Source organism: Bactrocera tryoni, chromosome 2 (genome assembly GCF_016617805.1).
Source record: "Bactrocera tryoni isolate S06 chromosome 2, CSIRO_BtryS06_freeze2, whole genome shotgun sequence".
Taxonomy (NCBI): domain Eukaryota; kingdom Metazoa; phylum Arthropoda; class Insecta; order Diptera; family Tephritidae; genus Bactrocera; species Bactrocera tryoni.
This window is the reverse complement of record NC_052500.1, coordinates 41,337,960-41,359,493: the sequence shown is the minus strand read 5'-3', so window position 1 is coordinate 41,359,493 and position 21,534 is coordinate 41,337,960. Positions and strand designations below refer to the sequence as shown.

The window sequence follows — 21,534 nt, the reverse complement described above, 5'->3', positions numbered from 1 at the left end:
TGATTTCATAAGAAGAGAAATTCGGCATTCAAGCAAAGTGCTTGATGATCGATGATATAACAATATGCAAAACAAACCAATTACAACTTCTAAATGAAAATCATTGTATTTCACAAACTCTCATAGGAACAAAAGCAGAACGCGATTATCAAGTTCAAAATAACCTTATAACACAATTACTCGCAGAAGGAACACTATGTATATCTAATTTGAAAGAAAACTTAACGTTTAACAATGTAAAACAAATACTGAATGGCACCTTTATTGTTTAAACAATTTTATTATGTTGGACGCTCTTTTTAAATGATCTGCACTCGTTCTTCTTTATCTTCAACATGGCCGCAGATCGTGCTGCCACACTCCTTTATTTATAATAAGATACATAATTTACAGATTTATGATGTTACCACAATATATAATTTACATATTTATAATGCTGCCACAGTTCGACCATCCTGACATGTAATCGTCCCGATTACGCTTTCATTAGGGAGACTATGGTTTAACCAAGGCTTCATGTTTGCTACTTCCCATATTCCTTCATATGGAATTTGGCTAAGTTGAAATCCCTCGACATCTCTAAGTATATACCTGTCATTAGGAAGTATTTTGCAAACTCTATAAGGACCTTTAAACTTGGGGGCAATCTTTTTACATGCACCTGGATTACTTATATAATTCTTTACCATAACATAATCTCCTTCCATATACTTTCTTTGTGTCCGATGTTTATCTTTCAGCAATTTATTATAATTTTGAGACTTTGAAATATTTTCTGCTGCCTTATCCCTAATATCTGCTAAGTTACGTTCATTATTATTCAAATCATTTTCTTCTAGTCTTTCTCTGAGAAAGTCAACGACAGTTCCCCTTTGTGAAACTCCAAAAAGTAGTTCGCTTGGAGTTGTGCCTATACTTCGATGCATCGTATTGTTTAAAGCATACTCTATGTCCGGTAAAGTTTTGTCTAAGCTGAAATTAAAGCCACCGCTGGTTAATTTTGCTATCATTGGAGCAAGACTACGATTAACGCGCTCCACCTGTCCATTGGCTTGTGGCGATCCTGTCGCAATTTTTACATGTTTTACGTTATTTGTTTTCAAAAAATTTTCAAAATCTTTTGATGTAAACGCACTGCCTCGATCAGATATCAATACCTTTGGACGACTGTAACTACTAAAATACAATTTTAAACAGCTCATGACCTCCCTGGTGCCTGCTGAACACACCGCATATAACTTAACAAATTTAGTGAACCCATCTATTACCAAAAATACATATTTTTTCTTAGAATGTTTAAATGACACTGGACCGAAGTGATCCACATGAACAGTTTCGAAAGGTACGTTTCCTTTGGGTATATTATGTAAGAGGCCCTCATGTTTCCCACTCTTCGAGGAAAAGGCAATACACTTTAGGCAGTTTGAGATATATTGTTTAATTTTCTCCTTCATTTTGGGAAACCAATATGACTTTATTATAGCACTGAAAACTTTATCACTTCCCATATGACCCATTTCATCGTGATACTTTCTCAATAAATGTTCTTCCATCTCATTTGGTATATAAAATAGTATATTTTGTCCGTTTTTTCTATAAACTAAGCCATTCCGCATTTCAAAAACACCATTTTCCTTGTTTTCCAATTCCCCCCGGATTTCAATAATTTTCCTATCTCGATTTTGGCAAATTGACAGATTTTGCTCAAACGTATTTTCTTCAAGAACTAAGATATTTGAAGTGCGACTAAGTGCGTCCACATGGAGCATTCTATTTCCATTACGGTGTTCGAGAACATATTGAAAATTTTGCAATTCGAGTGCCCACCTGGCTATTCTTGGATTTACTTCCTTCTTATTTAAAGTTAGCATGAGTGAATTGCAATCAGTGACTATCTTAAATTTCAATCCTTGAAGATATACCCGAAATCTCCGAAGTGCATAAATAATTGCAAGTGTTTCCAGCTCAAAGCTGTGGTATTTAGATTCGGGCTCGCTGCTACGTTTCGAAAAATAAAAGACTGGGTGAAATTTGTCGTCACTCTTTTTTTGTAATAATATTGCACCAAATCCCCGAGAGCTGGCATCGCAATGCAGCTCTGTATCATCTCTTGGGTCGTAAATCGCTAAGATAGGAGACCCAATTAATTTATTTTTAAGTTTCTCAAAACACTGTAACTCGTCTTCCCAAATGTAAATTTAACATTCTTTTTTATTAGTTTGTACAGAGGCTGAGCTTCTCGCGAAAAATCTTTAACGAATCTTCTAAAGTATGAGCATAAGCCCAAAAAACTGTGTACAGCTTTTGTGTTACTGGGTATAGGAAAATTCACTATAGCTTCTACATTCTTTTCATCCGGTAGAATACCTTTACTCGAAATGTTATATCCTAAATAGCGTATTTCTGACTCCATAAATCGGCATTTATCTAACCTCAATTCCAATTTGTTTTGTACTAACTTATTAAAAACTTCCTGCAAAATGTCTAAATGTTCTTCTTCATTACTTGTAGCTATCATGATATCGTCTAAATAAATAGCAATTTTCTCTGCTCGAATCAGATCATCGAAAACATGGCTAACAAACCGCTGGAATGTTGAAGGTGCATTTTTCAGACCGAAAGGCATTTTCAAAAACTCGTACTGCCCCATCGGTGTTACAAAAGAAGTGTATTTAATCGAATCTTCAACCATATCTACGTGATAAAACGCACTCTTTAAATCCAATAACGAAAAAATGCATTTATTTGCTAGTCTATCTAACAGATCATCAATAAGAGGCAAGGGATAGTTATCTTTCAATGTTATCTTATTCAAACTACGAAAATCCACACATAACCTTATATCACCTGTTTTTTTTCTTACTAAAACAATGGGGGAAGAATATTCTGACTTACTCGGCCTAATTATCTTGGTTTGCATTAAGTCATCTAAAACAACCCTAACTTGTTGTTTTTCACTGTATGACAGTCTTCTTGGAGGACAATTAAAAGGTTTTTCTGTACTCAACAACAGTTTCATCTCACATCTAATTTTTGGTGTATCGGGGCGCTTACAGCACATATAATAATCTTGAAATATTTGCAGAAATTTTTGTTTTGCATAGACACTTACATTATCATTTTTTATATAAACATTAGGAGTTTTTGCTTCAGTTTTCAATACTTCATTGTAATTCACAGAAAATTTAGTGTTATCAAATTCAATTTTCATTAATCTTTGACACTCTTCATCATATGTGTTATTTTCGACTTTGAAATATGAATCTATTTCTTTACATTCTAATTTTAAATTAGATTTACTTAAAAAGTCTCTTCCTAAAATAATTGGATGAGTCATTGTTTCATTTGTTACAACTAACATCGTTAATTCAATTCTTTTATTTTTGAAAAAAATAAAACTGTTTACATTTCCGACAATAGATAATGGACTTTTGTTTATACCACTATATTTTAAAAATACATTGTTCTTTCTGTTTATTACTACATCTGGTACGAACTGTTGGCGAACAAAGCTAATGGGGCTTCCCGTATCAATTAATGATCCTAATAAAGTTTTATAAGTAAATTTAGAATTAATAAATACATAATTTAAAAACCTTACATATTCATCGCCTTCCATCAATTCTGTGACATGTTGTACAGGGCGGCTCTTCCTTTGTGGACAATTTGCTGCTAAATGGCCAACTTCAGCGCATACATGACAAGCACCAAGCTCTCGTTTGGGTTTTCGGCATACACTTGCTAAATGGCCAACGGAGTTGCAATTGTAGCATCTCACGACTCTTGTTGTTTGTTGTCCATTATTCGACTGCTCATGTTGATTGTCTGCTGTCATTTTCTTTGATATATATCGTGGCAATTGAATATTTCTAAACGCTTCTAACAATTCATATTTGTCATGAAATCGTTGCATTTTAGCTTGCGAACGTAAAGTGTTATCCGGAATACCATCAATTAGATATTCTACAAGTTCATCTTCACCAATTAGAATTCTATTTGCCAGAATTAGTTTTTCTTGGAAATATTCTCGAAACGATTCGGTAGTCAACCACTGCCTGATTTCAAACTTTTTCTTTAGCATCAAATTGCTTGTTTTTTCTTCAAACAGCGAGCTCATTTCCTTTAAGAACTTGTCGATTGGCATTAAAATCAAGTCATCTCGAGAATGTAACCACTTTAGCGCATTGCCTTTTAATTTATTTGCAATTAATGCTCTTAGGTTGTTATCATCAAGTTGGTAAACACTCTGGATATTTTTTAGTTGTGCTTGCCATAGCTTAAGGCATTCACCACTACCAGAAAATTCAGATATAAGTTCTTTAACATCTGCGAACTTTTGCTTATTGGAAATGTTTTTTGTTTGATTATCACTATTTCTCAACTGTTCTTTTTCTCTCATTAGAAGTTCATTTTCCATCTTCTTTAGTTCACACTCACGCTTCAACAATTCTAATTCGATTTTTAAAAGTCGCCACTCGTTTGCATCACACTCTTTTTGTTTCTTTTCAACACTCGTTTGATTACTTGCGTCATATTGTGGTACAATCCCATTGCTAAATTCACCACACTCCTCGGTGATGTTTATACTGCTCGCTCCTTCGTTGATTTCATCAGCTTGTTCTTTTTCCGCAATGATGGCTTGCGTACAGTCAACGTCAGCGTCAACGTCAACCATGGAGTTTCGAAAATTTCCACGAAGCTCCTCAGGAATTTTTTGTAGGCGAACAATTAGTTCGGCTTTACTACCTGTTGTTTTATGTTTGAGCGAACGCAACCATGATTTTAATTGTTCAACTGTGTATAAACTAAGCGAATCCTCGTTTGATGACATTTTGGGCGCAATACAACCACTTCTGATATTTTAAACAATTTTATTATGTTGGACGCTCTTTTTATCTTCAACATGGCCGCAGATCGTGCTGCCACACTCCTTTATTTATAATAAGATACATAATTTACAGATTTATGATGTTACCACAATATATAATTTACATATTTATAATGCTGCCACAATTGGACATTTTTTTTTTAATTTTTTGCTATATCTTTTTATTTATTGAATCTCCTTTTTGTTTTAAAAGCCTAACGATAAGTTATAAAATCTTAAATCTATTTAAAAATTAGGTAAGCTCAAACAAGTGGTTGAGCTGTTTTGGTGATACGTTGCTCCTTAGTTCGCAGCCATATCTCTTCTTTTAAGGCGTGTTTGATCGCAGGAATGTACTACAGCATTAACCAAAGGGTTTGGGTGATCTCGGAGTTTAGATATATATTTAATTCTGCTGTCTTCTACTTCTTTCTTTACCATAGAAATACCAAGGTCTTTATGGATATTTTCATTTCGCATATACCATGGTGAACACGTGATTGTTCTAAGCATTTTTGATTGGAACCTTTGTATTACAGGTATCCCTCGAAGAGCACGGTACTTGAGTTGCACGAAATCTCGAATAGCACGGTTAAAAATTGCGACAACCCTCGAATAACACGGAGTTCGAATTATACGAAGTCGCGAAAATTCCTGTTAAAAATTGAGTATAATTTTCCTTCGAACGACTGTTTGTAGTATGACGCAATAATGCATTTGAATCAGTGGTTGAACATATGTAATTTAAAAATTATTGCGTTTATAAAATTTTACCTTTTAAATTTTTAAGTTTCACTTTTCTAAATTGAATGAATTTTGTTATTTTTGTATAACTGAAGTTTTATAACTAAAAATAAAAAAAAAATTTGTTCTTACCAAATGTACAAATATGTATGGATCTCGAGTTTCGAGTTGCACGGTTTTAAATAGCACGGAACGGTATCTCCAAAATTGTATGATTTATTAGTATCAAATAACACGATTTCGATTAACACGGAACCAATTAAAGGTATTATTCGAGGGATACCTGTATATCAATAATAGGTGCACAGGTCGTACCCCACAGTTGAATGCCATACATCCCAATCGGCTTTATCACCGCATTATATAAAAGTACTTTGTTGTCTAGGCTAAGTTTGGATTTTTTATTTAAAAGCCAATTTAAATTTGCAGCTCTCATCTTCATGCAAGTTATTTTCCTAGATGTATGTTTTCTCCACGTAAGTCTTCTATCAAGGTGATTACCAAGATACGTTACTTCATTCGCTTGGGGTACTAAAATATTGTTAATTTTTTACTGCCGGACACATTTTTGGTCTATGCGAAAACGTAACATGCTTACATTTTTGTTCATTCACATTCATACGCCAGTTGGCTAGCCATTCTTCGACAGACCTTAAGTGATCGGCTAATATTTTTGATGCTATTATGCGGCATTTGTTACGGGTCACTAAAGCTGTGTCATCCGCAAAAGTTGATGTCAATACATAATTATCTATTAGAAGATCTGCTGTATATATGATGTATGTATATAGCTGGGCCTAAAACACTGCCCTGTGGTACACCAGCCCTTATATGTCGTTCATCAGATATGAAATCTCCCGCTTTTACCATAAATTGCCTATTTTTTGAATAAGAGTTTTTAATCTTATATAAAAGGTCTTCATGCTTATCAAGCACCTGAGCCACGTCCAGAAATATATAGCTGAACAAGTACTCTCTGTGCTCAAATGCTTTTCTCATTTCCCTAGTAAATCTATTTACTTGCTCAATCGTGCTATGCTTTTTATGGGACCTGAATTGGTGCGTTGGTATTATATTATTTTCGTGGAGGAAAGGAGTCATCTTTAATAGTAACACTTTTTCAAATATTTTTTAAATACAGGGTAGAAGACTGAATGGTCTGTATGAAGACGGCTGTGTTACGTCCTTTCCAGGTTTATCTATCAGCATAATTTGCGACTTTTTCCATAAATTAGGATAGTATCCGAGATTAATAATCGCATTGAAGGGCAAAGAGAGCACTTCTTCAGCAATATTTGGTAACTCAATTAGCATTTTTGGGGTAATATTATCATGTTCTGGTGACTTTTTTGGGTTAAGTTCTTTTATTATTCTAATAATTTCAGAAGGTGAAATCTTAAAAGACTCAAGAAACTCGTTAACTGTGTTGGGTAAGCTGGACAGGTCAAAGTTGTTCTTTGGGCAATTAGGTTGAAATACCTTCTCTAAGTGATTTGCAAAACAATTAGCCTTTTCCTCGCACTTCGAGCCCAATTTCCACCCATGTCTCGTATAGGCATGTTAGAGTCAGTTGGTGGCTTCATGGACTTTAGGGCTTTCCAAAGGGAATTTTGCTTGCTTGAATTTAGACACAGCTTCTTTATACGAGTATGCATTTTAGTGTTGAACAGCTGATTTTAATTAAAGCTAAGTGGAAGGGGAGCGATTTATCTGCCATTCTCGTCTTGCACGTCTTTTTTCATTTACAAGCTTTTCTATTTCTCTATTAGAGGTTTTTCTGAAATCAAGCCGCTTATAGCTTTTGTTTGGTGTTGCTAAGACAGCTGCGCTAGTTATTATATCATTAAGTTATCTTATACTTTCGTCAATATCTCTTTCTATATTTATTTTGTGCTCAATATTAATGCGGCTACTCACGTATTTTTTATATTTTAGCCAATTCGTTTTATAAGATGTTAGACCCACTTTTGGATCAACGAAAAAAGGTTGTCCTCATATCTTTATTAGTACAGGAGAGTGATCAGAAGATAAATGTGCATGTATCAACTGTTATGTATATGTATATTATGTATGCTATATTTTTGTGGGGTAGTTATCGTACGATGCACACGCGGTGGCTGTCAGAAGGAGAAGAGAGTTGATCGTATGATGTGTCGTCCTATATAGTAATAACAGCGGGCGTCCTCAAGCCTAACGGTTAACTATGTATTCCTTGTTTCGTTTTATGTCGTATTCGTTTCAGCGTTGCTTGTAAGCCAGGCGCAGCTGACTTGCTAATGTGATGTTGCTATGTTGTATTAAAAGTTGAAATATAATAATATAATATATTGTGGCTCGTCCCACAAGTACACCCTTATTGGAGAACGTTATCAATATTATTGATAATCTCTTGGGTGACGGTGTAGAAAAGTTGGAATCGGATTCAGATGGGCGGTATGATGACGACGAACATGGAGATGTCCCAGGTTCAGATTACTCTGGTGAAGTTAATGTAGTAAGCGTAGTATTGTGGTCATCGTCGTTGTTCTGATCACTCTCGTTGAGCTTATCCTCGGGAAGTAGATAAACAGGCTTTAGTCGGTCGATCGAACCCGTAGTGTTTTCGCCTCTGACGTTTACGATGAAATATTTTTCATGCTTTGAAAGGACTCGGTGAGGTCCTTCATAAGGTGAAGTGAATGCGTGGTGTGAAGCATTGCGACGAAAAAAACGTGTGAACATGTAGATAGTTCTTTAAAAATAAATGTTTTCCTCTGACCATGTCGGACGATGGGTTGTGGTGCAAGGTCTGCGAAGTAATTTTTCAAGCGTAACGCCAAATTGAATGGTGGCAAACCAGTTCGTGGCGAAGGCGCTAGGAATTCTCCTGGTTACGAATTGGCTCTCCACAAACGAGATCGGCAAGAGTTGCACCATTCCATTCGACTGCGGATGGAAAGTGGTGGTATTTATACTATATGTTTACTGCCGAAGAGACGAGCGAGAGAGTTAAAGAGTTGGCTCTTAAACTGAGTTTCTTGGTCCGTTGTGATTTGTAATAGTACACCGTAACGACATATCCATCCAACAAAAAGTTTCCGGGTTTATTGCAGCCTGGAATGTTGACTGGTCGGAAGTTTAGTGAATCGTGTTGTTCCCTTTGTATTCTTTGCTGAAGTTCCTCGTCCTCAGCTTGTGCTTGAGGAAGTTCGTTTGAAGATACTGCCATTGAAATTTCTTCGATGTGAGAAAGAGCATCTGCGACGATGTTGTCTTTTCCGGCTATATGTTGGATATCGGTTGTAAACTGGCTGATGAAATTTAGGCGGTGAAATTGGCAGGGTGTCGCTCGATTGGGGTCCTGAGAAAAAGCGTGTAGGAAAGGTTTGTGATCCGTGAATATCGTGATGCCGAGGAACTCACGCAGTTTTCGGATCGTTTCTGGTGGTGGAAAGTTGACTACAGCGTCTGCTTTACCAGAAAGAGGTAAGATTTATTTAGCTGAAATGCGGTGTCCCAAAAAATCCACTTCGGACTGACCAAAACGGCACTTAGCGGTGTTAATTACGACACAATACTTAGTGAGTCGTTCGAAAAGTAAGCGAAGATGACCGCGGTGTTGTGTAACATCCTTGGAAGCGATTAGGATGTCAATGTATTGGAACAAGAAGTCATCTAGTCCCCGTGTTACCTCGTCGATAAAGCGTTGGAATGTTTGTGCGGCATTTCGAAGTCCGAACGTCATGAACGGAAGTTCGAAAAGATCAAACGGTGTTATAATTGCAGTTTTGTCGACATCTTCTTTGGAAACAGGTATTTGATTAAAAGCGCGCATTAGATCAATTGTTGAAAATACTGTTTTGCTGGTTAGATTGGCAGTAAAGTCTTCGGGAACACGAACAAGATATCGGTCTGGCAATGTACGGGCGTTAAGTCGTCGATAATCTCCACAAGGTCGCCATTCGCCAGACTTCTTTGGAACCAGGTGGAGCGAAGAGGACCAGGAGCTCTTTGAACATCACGTTATACATCTGGTGCATACCATCTTTTTTTATACTCTTGCAGTCAGTTGGTACAGAGTATTATAGTTTTGTTCACCTAACGGTTCTACGTAACACGTAAGACTAATTGTGATTGATATATGTAGGATTATGCAAGGTGCGTTCCATAGTAAACAGTGTGATATATTAAACTGAAACTAAGGGATAATCCTTCTATTATAATTGAATGTCTGTCTGTCAAAAGTGGCATGAATCGGACCAATGCTTACCCTAGCCCCCATATATCTATTATAAAGATTTTCGAACACCTGGCTAACTTTACTCTATATTATATTATCTACAGCTTAAAGTATTTCCCTGGCTTTGATTTTTGCAAATTTCGTTCCGAAAAGACGGGTTGCCGCGAAAAGCCAGCAGTTGGTCATCTATTATTAACCCTATAAGGGAACTGTGAGTAAAATTTACTCACATGCGGAATAGATTTGTTCGTAAATCAGCAGGTTGGCCACACTGAAAGTCAAGCCACTAGCAGTGCTTGTCCCACTCTGTCATAAGTCGGCTGCCGCAAGCATTGAATGGTGTTGTTTGATTTATCGCGCTTGTGGACAATTAAAAAAAAAAGTTAGTGAGTAAAATTTACTTATTGGTACCCTTTACGTACTAAATTGTGTCAGTCAAATTTACTCATCAGTACCCTTTACGTGAGTCATATTTACTTATCAGTAACTTACTAAGTGTCTAAAAAATATATTTTGTGCTGCATTGTGACAATTATATTTTTCTCTTGTATTATGTTACCGTAAAGAAAACTATAGATCATATAAATGGCAGGTCACGGGAGTTTTAGGTTTGTTCGAGCGGAGGAATAAAAATGCCAATGATGTTGTTTCTATGACATTATATTTTATTCTCTGATGTTTCAAGTTATGTTCTGCTTATATAACTACTAAAGTGATTACAATTTTCTTAATCTATTTCTTTGTTTTGTTTATTTTCTTATGAAATACAATATTTGTAAAATGTAATCTTATTTTCTATTGAATGCAAACAAACATGACTGTGGGGTTTACCCGATAATGGTTTGGGTCGTTAATTGTAATTTTGTTAGTGAAATTGTGAGTATCATAGTTTGGATAATAGAATCTCTGATTGTATGAAATTTTAGTATTTGAGAATGTTTGGTATAGGGTCTTAATAGTGCAGTTATTATAATGAATCAATGTAGTGTTTTTCAACTTAATTTTTCTGTTGTCGCAGTTCTGGTTTAGTTCTATGCCATTTGCATTTTTTATTAAAATAGTTTCTTCATCAATTTGTAAAATTTCTGTAATGCTATTTTTGATAAGTTCACAATTTAATAAGTAGATGCAATGTTTAGAAATTTGTAGTTCATTGAGTGTTTTAGCTTCTTCGAATTTATAAGTGACATTTTTGTATTCAAAAACATTTTCGATTTCTGCTGTTATTTCTTTACCTGCTGTGTTTGGTATAGGAATAATAGTTTTTAATTGTACCGATTGAAATTCTTTTGGGATTTTGACTACGAACATTAACAAATTTTCTTTATATTCCAAGGCGCATAATTTTATATATTGAAGTTTGTTGAGGTCTATGTTGTAATTATAAATTTCTTCATTTGTTAAAATGCTTGGGTGAAAAATACCATTTCTTTTTTTTGCTGAAATAATGTTTTCCTGAATCTGGTTTACTGCGTCTTTGAGAATGTTTATCTTTATTGTTTGTTCATGAAGAATCAATATTTTGTCTGTTCTCTCTTGATACACTAAAGAATTATTTCTTTCGTCTTCAATAATTTGTTTTAATTTTGTAAACGTGTTCGAAAAGAAATTATTAATTTTTATTTGGTGGTCGAGAGCTGTAATTGAATTATGTAAATTTTCATCTACTTTCTTAAGGTGATTTTCAATATCTATTCTATCTCCATCATCCATCGTTCCAAATAGAAATTTATGTACAGAACCTATACCGTTAATTAACCCTCTCTTTTTTCTACTAACTTCTTTTCTTGGGATTAATGTTTTGATTTTACCTCTCAAGATTTCAATTTCATTAGATAGGGTGTAGTAATGTAAATGTGAATATGTTTGCGAGATTTTTGTGGTATATTATTTAGTATGTAAAGAATTTCGCGAGGGTCAATTATGTGAATTACGAGGTCAGATGATGTAACAATCTGTTTAGTGTTGGTGATAATTTCTGCGTATCCATTGTCGGTATATGTATTTCATGTACTTCCAGTTTGGCTGCATTGCTAATTATTACAATTGCTATCATCAATGTTATTTTGAAGATGTATTTGACCTAAAAATTTGTTTGGACGTTTAATATTTGTCGGGTGAATATTATCTAATGGTAATTTTCTATACCTTGGTTCGTATTTGTGCCGAACTGCTTTATAATTTTTTACGTAACCTTCTTTTTGAGTGTTATTAAACTCTTCTCTATTTCTATTTAGTTTTCCTATGCATTTTTCTTTAGTCTTCTGAATAGTGTCTTTAATCAAATTCTTATCAGTTTTTCCATTTATAACCTCAAGAGGTGTGGCTTTAATTGTAGAATGATAAGATTTGTTATACCATTCTATGCTTTGAAATACTTTTTCCGCTGTCGAAAGGCTTGGTTTTTCAATTTCTAGGACTCTAATTCTTTTTCGGATAGAGTATTATGAAATCTTTCGATATCTGAATTCTCAGTATGACTGTTTGGTTTTGTAAAATGAACTTCTATTTCTTCTTTCCTAAAAAAATCTTTTATGTTAATTGAGTTGAATTCATTATCTAATATTAACATTCTGGTTCTACCTTTGATAGAAAAGAATAATCTAAGCTTTTCTATAATAGTTATACTGTTTCTATCTTCTAGTTGAAATGCCACAGCAAATTTCGCAAATTTGTTCTATAAAAGTAAGGAAGTAACATTTTTTATTTATGTATATATCCGCGTGAACTATTTCATTTATATCTGATGGTGTTTTCGTTAATTGAAATTTTGGTTTTAAAGGTTTTCTATCATATTTTGCTCTATTGCAAACGTCGCAATTATTTATATATTTTTGAATCAAAACTTTCAAATTTTTCCAGTATATTAGTTTTTTCAATTTTTCATAATTTTCGTTAATACCTGCATGGCCTGTTTCATTTTTATGATATTGAGCAATTTGTTTATAAACTTGTTCTTCATTTTTCATATCTTTAGCATGGAATTCACATCTAAAAAACTTTACATGTCTATTAAATATTTGAATAAGCTTTTGCTGAACTATATTGTACTGATTATCGGTTAAATAAGAAAAAATACCTACTTTTCCACTATTTATGTGCTTACGACAAAGATCTATGAAATTATTATTTTTTATATCTTCTGCGCTAATAAAAATTTTCTTCGTGTTGCCTAGTTCTTCAGATTCCATAATTTTCTTGTTTGTTAAAATGATTTGTGTATTGAAGCGATTTACAATAGTGTGTAAAATTGGAAAATGATCATTTAGTTCCTCCTCTTGAGAGTGGATTGTAGCATTTGTGCTTATGTTGTCTTCTTCCAATGAATGAATCTCGCCTGTGTTACTATCTATTCTACTTAGAAAATCGGCTACGTTATTTTCCTTTCCTTTCACGTAATTTATATTAATATTGTATTCACCTAGTTTAATTAACCATCTTTGCAATCTTGGGTTAATGTCTTTTCCCTTGTTTTTTATTTGGAGCCACTTAAGTGGTTGGTGATCGGTTAAGAGATCGAATGCTCTGCCATAAATGTATGGTCTATAATATGTCACTGCCCAGACAATAGCTAGTAGTTCTTTTTCTGTAGTGGAATAACTTCTTTCGTGTTTGTTAAATGTTCGACTAGCATAGCTTATAGGATGACTGTCCTGGGTTAATACTGCGCCAATTGCAAAGTCACTTGCATCAGTTGAAATGCCAAATTTTTTGTTAAAAGTCTGATATTTCAATATTGGTGGGCTTACTAATAGATTTTTAAGTTTTTCAGTAAGGATGATATGTACTGAGGATCGCGAGCGTTTATTTTAATATCCTTTTTTAAATATTTTGTTAAACCATGTGCTACTTTAGCGTAATCTCTTACAAATTTTCTATAATAACCTGTTATACCTAGGAATGATTTAATTTGCTTTGATGTAGTAGGCAACTTTAGTTTTTGAATGTTTTCGATTTTGCTTAAATTTGGTTGTATCCCTTCTGTTGTTAAAGTGTGACCTAGAAATTCAGTTGTTTTCGCGAAAAATTTGCATTTATCTACCTGAATCTTTAAATTATGTTTTCTTAATGCTGAAAATATTTTGGTGATATTTTGGGTATGTTCTTCAATACTTGAACTAAAAATTAAGATGTCGTCTAAATAAACTACACATATCTTGTTGATATATTCCCTAAGAACTGAATTCATTAAACGTTGGAAAGTTGCTGGTGCATTCTTTAGTCCGAACGGCATTCTTATAAATTCAAAGTGTCCTTGGGGTGTAGAGAAAGCTGTTTTTGGTCTATCTTCTTCTTTTATTAATACTTGATGAAAGCCTTTTGCAAGATCTAATGTTGTAAAATACTGAGCTCTTCCAAGTTTGGTGAGTATTGTTTCTATATGGGGTATTGGAAATTTGTCATCTATAGTGACTTCGTTTAGCTTCCTGTAGTCAATAACTATTCTCCATTTTTTCTTCATTGAATTGTCTTGCTTTTTCGGTACAATCCAAAGAGGCGAGTTGTACGGGGAATTACTTTCTTTAATTATACCTTGGCGCAACATCTCGTTCATCTGTCTAATAATTTCTTCTTCATGAATTTGGGGATATCTATAAATTTTATTATAAGTTGGTCTACTTGTTTTTGTAACTATTTCATGCTGAATTTCATGAGTATGAGAAAGGTTTTTACCTTCTTGGAAAAATAAATCGCTATTTGCTTTTAGAATGTATTCTAATTTTTGCTTTTCTTCTTCATTCATGTCACTATTTGATAAAATATCTAGCAAATTCTCTTTACATTCTGTAAGTATATTAATATCTTCGTAATTGTAAAGGGCATGAGTTTATAAATTTAATTTTATTGCCGTTTATTTCTACATACTCCTTTTCTAAGTTAATTATTGCTTTAATAGGTTTTAAAATATTTTGTCCTATTATTGCATCAAAGTTTTTATTTTTAGATGTTGGTTAGTTTCCAATGTATATAACTTTTTTCATTGAATTCGTTTGGGGTTGGGGTGACTAACTCTTTATTTAGGGAAAAATTTTCCTTAATGGTGCTAAAGTGTATTGGTTTATCAAGCTCAATGCATTCATAATCTTTTAACACATTATATTTCAATAATGATGTTGTAGACCCTGTGTCAATAAGACATTTAATTTTGGAATTTTTATGGTCACTTCTATTATCGGTAACGATTGTTTTGGGCTGGCAACCGAAAATTTGCTTGTTCTTGAACGTGATCTATTTCCATCGGTTCGGGGGTTTTGTCTCCTTTGGACTGAATTATATCTTCTAGATTGTTGTGAATTATTTTGCCTACTTTGTCCAAAGCTAAATTGTTGATAATTGTCATTTTGGTTAGAATTGTTACGAAATTCTCTCGGCTGATTTTGTCCAAATTGAAAATTATTGGAATTTTGCATATACTGGTTATTATTGAAATTGCCAAAATTGTGAGACAAAGAATTTCTATTTGAAAAATTTCTATAATTATTTCTTTTATAATTGTTTTGTCTTTTATCAAATTGTATTAGCAAACCTGTCTCTTGAAGAACGCTAAAAGCCTCTCTAATGGTGCTTATATTTCTACTAATCACTACACTGCTTAAGTTGGGGTGTATCCCATTTAAAAATGTTTTTAGAATTAAACTTTCGTTGTTAATTGGGGAAAATTCTATAGGCTTTATTCTATCGAATTCATGTTTTAAATTTAGTTTATCTAAAATATCTTTTAAATTTTGGAAATATTGACTTACGTTATAGTTTCGTAGTACAATCGCCTGATTGTAAAGGGTGTGGTACGACTCCTTTACTCCAAAATTCTTTATGAGTTCTTCTCTCATTTGCTGCCATGTTGGTGTAGGTCCCAAAGGCCGGATGACACTTGCTGCTTCTCCTTTAATTTTTGTTTTGACGTGTCGCTGCGTTACAAATTCCAACATTGATGGGTTGGGGTTGAATAAAGGAAGGATCATGTCAACTTCCCTGATGAATGATGATAAATCTCTGCCGTCAAAGTCCATGATTCTTGAAGCTTCCTTCAAAATTTGCGATCCTGTCATCTAAAGTGGTTGCTGCTCGCCTGGATTCATTGCTGATGTATCCTCTTTTATTACAACTGAACTTGTTGTTGTTGCTTTGTATGGTGCACTTCGCTCTTTCTGCGTCTTCTGTGTGTGGGGCATTAATCTTTAATCCCACTCTTCCTGGTAATGTTGATGGGCGGAATGAAGCTATTCTTCGCCTTCACAAATTGTAGACTCGACTTATATATTTGTATATATAAGAGATCTTTTTAAAATGGGAGCTAATCTTAAGATTTGCTTCCCGTTGCTAAAGCTTACGAAACTTAAAAACTTCAGTTTTTAGTATCGCTCAACTTTGCAGTTTGTTTTTACCGACTGCGCCAGTTTTAGGTTTGTTCGAGCGGAGGAATAAAAATGCCAATGATGTTGTTTCTATGACATTATATTTTATTCTCTGATGTTTCAAGTTATGTTCTGCTTATATAACTACTAAAGTGATTACAATTTTCTTAATCTATTTCTTTGTTTTGTTTATTTTCTTATGAAATACAATATTTGTAAAATGTAATCTTATTTTCTATTGAATGCAAACAAACATGACTGTGGGGTTTACCCGATAATGTTTGGGTTATCATTATAGTCAAACATAAGGACCAAAACATGTTTGTATACATTTGCATTATGTTCTTTATCTCTACTTGTTATCTTATATTTTTTGTAATGTTTACTTGTTTTTCTTTAATCTTTTATTTTGTCCAATTTATAGTATTTTGTTGTGTGGTGTCTGGTTGGGATGATAGTGTACACATAACTCGGGCTATCAGAACAAAATATTTTGGATGTAATACTTGAACTAGAATCTGAGGAAGAAGACAATTTGGAGTTGGAGCTTTGTAACTTTGATGAGGATTCTTGGGACAGTGTTGCAGATCCGGAATATCAACCAGAAACGGAGGAATTAAATGATGTCGAAGAAAATTTGATATACGGAATCATAAATGCAGAAGAAACTGAAACAGAAGAAAGGGAGGAAACACCTGGAAGCAGCAAACGTAAAAAACAGAAACTTAGTGAAGGGAGAAGAAATGAAATATCAGCTGCTCAAGAAATTCGTGAAACAGAAGAGGTAATTACAATTATTACACCTAGTACCAACAATCTGATCGGAAAAGATGGAAATTTTATTTGGAGGAAGTTGCTGCGTTAGGTCAAAAAATTCCCTCCATAAATATTGTTCACATTCGCCCTGGCCCAACAGCAAATGCAAAAAATTCATTGTGCCCTTCCAGCTGCTTCAAACTATTTTTTACCGCAGACATATTGGAAGAGATTTTAGTTTATACAAATAAAGAAATAAACGTTCAAAGGAAGAACTATATCGACAAAACTCACGCGGTTTTGTCAAATTTGGAAATAGACGAACTTGAAGCATTTCTTGGTTTGTTAGTCTTGTCCGCTGCTCTCAAAGATAATCACTTGGCAACACATCTGATGTTTGACACTACCTACTGTGGGGAAAGGTACAAGGCAACCATGCCTGAGAGAAGGTTCAAATTTATCCTAAATTGTCTATGATTCGATGACAAAGAAACAAGAACTGCTAGAAGAGAAATGACCAAACTAACTCCAGTTTCTTCTATTTGGGACAAACTTCTAAAGAATTGCAGGGCCAACTATAAACCTGGAAGCTATATAACAATTGATGAGCAACTAGTTGGATTTAGAGGTAAATGTCCATTTAGGATGTATATTCCCTCTAAACCGAACAAGTATGGGATCAAAATTGTCATGGCTTGTGATAGCGGAACAAAGTATATGTTGGATGCCATTGTTTACCTTGGAAAAGAAAGTGTACCTCCTGCAATGGCTGCTGGTGAATATTATGTTGTTGAACTGCTGAAAAATGTAAAGGGCACCAATCGAAATGTCACGAGAGACAATTGGTTTACGAGTGTACCACTCATTTGTGCAGGGTTGTTATGGAAATAAAAATAACTCCATAGGTCCCGCAATCACTAGACATTAATTCTATTTCAAATATCTGGAACTTTTTGGAAAATCGTATTCGAAAACATCGAATTTCTTCAAGGTTATGCCAAAAAACTGGTTATTGACTTAGTGGGTCAAAATATCCAGAAATAATACTAGAAATCGAGTGGGAAGCATACGTCGACGCCTAGGGACAATAATAGCAACAAAATGTAGGCCAAAAACCGCTAAAAGTATTGTATGTAATTACTTTTGATTTATATGAATAATAAACTTTTTTGATATAAATTATGCCCATTAGCATTAATTTTTTTTATTTGTGTAGAAAAAAATTTTTTTGAAATGCTAAATTTAATGTTAAATATACATCTTCTGAAATGGATAGAAAAAAACCACAAAATTTATTAATTTTATAACAAATAAACGTGTCGTAATTTAATAGAACTAGGTGTATGTAAACTTTATTGGTCCACTGTACGTATTGTTTATTTTATACCTAAGTACTGTTAACATGTAAAAAAATATGAACGAACCTTGCCCATAATGTTTGTAAATTTGTCTACATGCAACATAATATATGTACATATGTAATAGACTCAATGGTTCATGCGAAATCTCCGTTGACACGATGATGATCCAATAATATAAAAATAATATAATTTCTTAAAAATTTAAGAATTTCTTGAAAATTGAAGAATTTTGACGGCCATATTGGATCTGCCATTTTGTATTTTGAAAATGTGTCTTTAATTTCGTAATCAGACCCCTCAAACCCCTCTATCCCAAAATTAAGCTAAATCCGTTAATATTTTTTAATTTTTTTCTCTCAAGTAAAATCCGACATGTATTTTGAGGTTAAGAAAAAATCCTGACGTGATGGAGCGAAACGGACTTCAGATTCGATTTCAGCGGCCCAAAATACATATAATACACCATGTTTGGTCAAAGGAACCTTTCATCGATATTTTTTTTTGTGGACCTGTGTTATGTTTGGGCAGGATGAAAAATGAAAGACAAAATCCTGTCGCGGCGGACCCATAATGGGCGGCTTACTGGTAAGCGTCTGTTCACAACAGTACACGGCGCGGCGCACTGGGAGTCCTTGGATATCTTAACAGTGATGCCTCCGCAGCTAAGGGTGATGGGAATTTGCTCCGCTAAGGTGTATTGTTATAGCACAACTTTTTAATATAATATAAAAATAATATAAATTCTTTATTAGCACTTCATAAATTGCACTTCCTGCACATACACATTTATTTGTCAATAACCTGTACCTGCATTTCCGGCACATACCGATTTTCACATAATCAACTCTTTTGAATTCCTTAGAATTTGATTACTTTGCATTCACCAACCAACTGACCAAATATGCAATGTGGACACAATATTTAGTAAAACAAAGTATTTTTGAATAAAAGTTATTTAAAAAAAATAAAGAAATTTTTTTCTGCGCAAAAAAAAAAAAACTGTGAAAGACGGTTTAAAGGCATGTATTTGAGAAGAGAAAAAAATGCTTAAATTGACTCTGAAACAATGTGAAACAATGTGAATTTTATGAAATTTTAAAAATAAAAATGCAATTTTGTGTTTCATAAAGTGTAAGGCAAGCCTATGCAAGATATTAATTATCATCTGTGTGGCATCACCGGCTCATCAAAAGCAACACTCGATTTTCAACCGCCAAAGTGAACGCAGCCTTTCGTGCGATACTATATGACATTTTTTTAACTAAACTCTGTGTCATTATAATTACTAATTTTTAATATACATTTAAATTAAATACCATCCTGCGAACATTAAAGTGTCCGAATATCTTAAAATACCCTTTCAAATCAGAAGTAGGATTACTTCACGCGTACAAAACGTCAAAATGTGTACTAATACGTTTACCTGTACACAATTTTGAAAACGGTTTCGCGATGATTTAGCGATTAAATATGTACATATGTGGGGAAATTAATAAACGGAAAAGTGCTAAACGTTAATCTGTACATTTTCAAACGACATTATTTCTACCATACTTGTATAACGAAAAGAACACACGGTTCTTAGTGAAACGCATTTACATACATACGTATGGAATACTGCAAAACGTTAACCTGCAGATTTCATAAACCTAAAGTGTATTACAAAAAATCAAATTTTAAGATATAACTTAACCTACAATTTAGACGTGTAAAAGTGAGCATCATCTCGATCATTCGATATAACGGCTAACGGTGCATCATCTTGAACATTCGATTTAACGGCGCGTGTGTATATGCAAAAACGAAATACATAATATATAACGAAGTACATAATTTTTGAGTTTATAAAAATGAGAGCTATTGCATCATTGAGTGTAGTGCAACTAAAACGGCAGTTGTCAGAGCGAAATTGCTCAACGTCAGGTACGAAGGCAACACGCATAAGTCGTTTGAGTGAAACGATCGGGTCGGATGAAATCGAAGTCGAAGAGGACGAAAACGAACACAAAAATCGTTACAAAGACAAATGGACGAAATGCCCGGAATTTTAGAAAATGTGTTGTCATACATATATGCAAAATAATTCCCAACCTCGAAGTGTGCCAATTGAAATTACAAGCAACATTGAAAATAGAAACGTCAATAATATTTCCCCTTTTGCGAATTCGAATGCAACTGTAACGCGAAACAACTATTCGGTGTGTGAAATAGCAGAAACAATACCAGACTTTGATCCAACAAATGACAGTTCGTCGTCATCAGAACAGTTCGTTGAACGAGTAAATAGTGTTATCCGTGCGTATGAATGGGACGAAAAGTGTTTATTGCTTGCCGTGTTTAGTAAAATGAAAGGAGCAGCAAGATTGTGGATCGATGCGACAGAAAGACTGCATTCCAATTGGAACGATTTCGCTAAAGACTTAAAAAATGAATTTGGTAATTATCCCGATGAAGCAGAAATACATTTCGAAATGCAAAGTGCCGTACGTAGACAAAATGAAAAAGTAGACGACTACTGTTTTCGTGTTTGTGCGCTTGGGCTACGGTTTAAATTGAGTGAAACAGCGATAGTTAAATACGCGAGAGAAGGACTACGAAATCGTGAACTACAAGTGGCAATAGCGGCTCAACGGATAGATACAATGAGAGAACTAAGAGAAACCTTAAGCGAATATAAAAAAAAACGTGTCAATAAATTCACACCGAAGTGTAACGAAAGTTGAAATAAAAGAGTATGAAAATAAGAATGTAATTAAAAACGAAAATTCTAATAAGAAGTTTGAAGCAAAAAGTGTAAAGTGCTATAATTGCGAAGAGTTTGGACAAATATCGAAAAGTTGTCAAACAAAGCTGTGAAAAATGTAATAAAGTGCATTCAAGGTATGATTCTCAGTGTAAATTCGAAGCAAAAATACGAAATACATTTTGTGTAGACGATGAACTTTTTAAAGTTGACGCATTATTAAACGGTCAGAAATTAAAAGCATTTTTTGATAGGGGTGCTCAGTGTAGCATGATTCGGAAATCGTTATGTGAGAAGCTTAATTTTGCAAATACATAAAGTGTGATATACAAATCAGAGGACTATGTGGTGGTAGTCGACATGCGAAAAAATCAGTGAAGGCAATTTTAACAATCGATGGCATTACCATACCAGTTACATTGTATTTGGTAGACGATCAATTATTACCTAGTGACATTTTATTAGGTCAAGAAAACTTTATAAACAAT

General features: G+C 33.9%; 1 protein-coding gene across 1 annotated transcript; it reads right to left on the bottom strand.

Moving 5' to 3' along the window:
* Positions 1-3,296: 3,296 nt before the first annotated feature.
* LOC120769276 lies at positions 3,297-4,877 on the bottom strand. The gene is made up of 2 exons (XM_040096192.1): positions 3,602-4,877; positions 3,297-3,543 (listed from the first exon to the last, which is right to left on the bottom strand). Exons 1-2 carry the CDS (start codon positions 4,829-4,831, stop codon positions 3,535-3,537), a joined length of 1,239 nt encoding a protein of 412 aa, XP_039952126.1. The 5' UTR covers positions 4,832-4,877; the 3' UTR covers positions 3,297-3,534.
* Positions 4,878-21,534: the final 16,657 nt, after the last annotated feature.

Bases quoted from the DNA above. Each gene is read 5' to 3' on its own strand.
- LOC120769276 (XM_040096192.1), bottom strand. From the start codon at position 4,831: ATGTCATCAAACGAGGATTCGCTTAGTTTATACACAGTTGAACAATTA.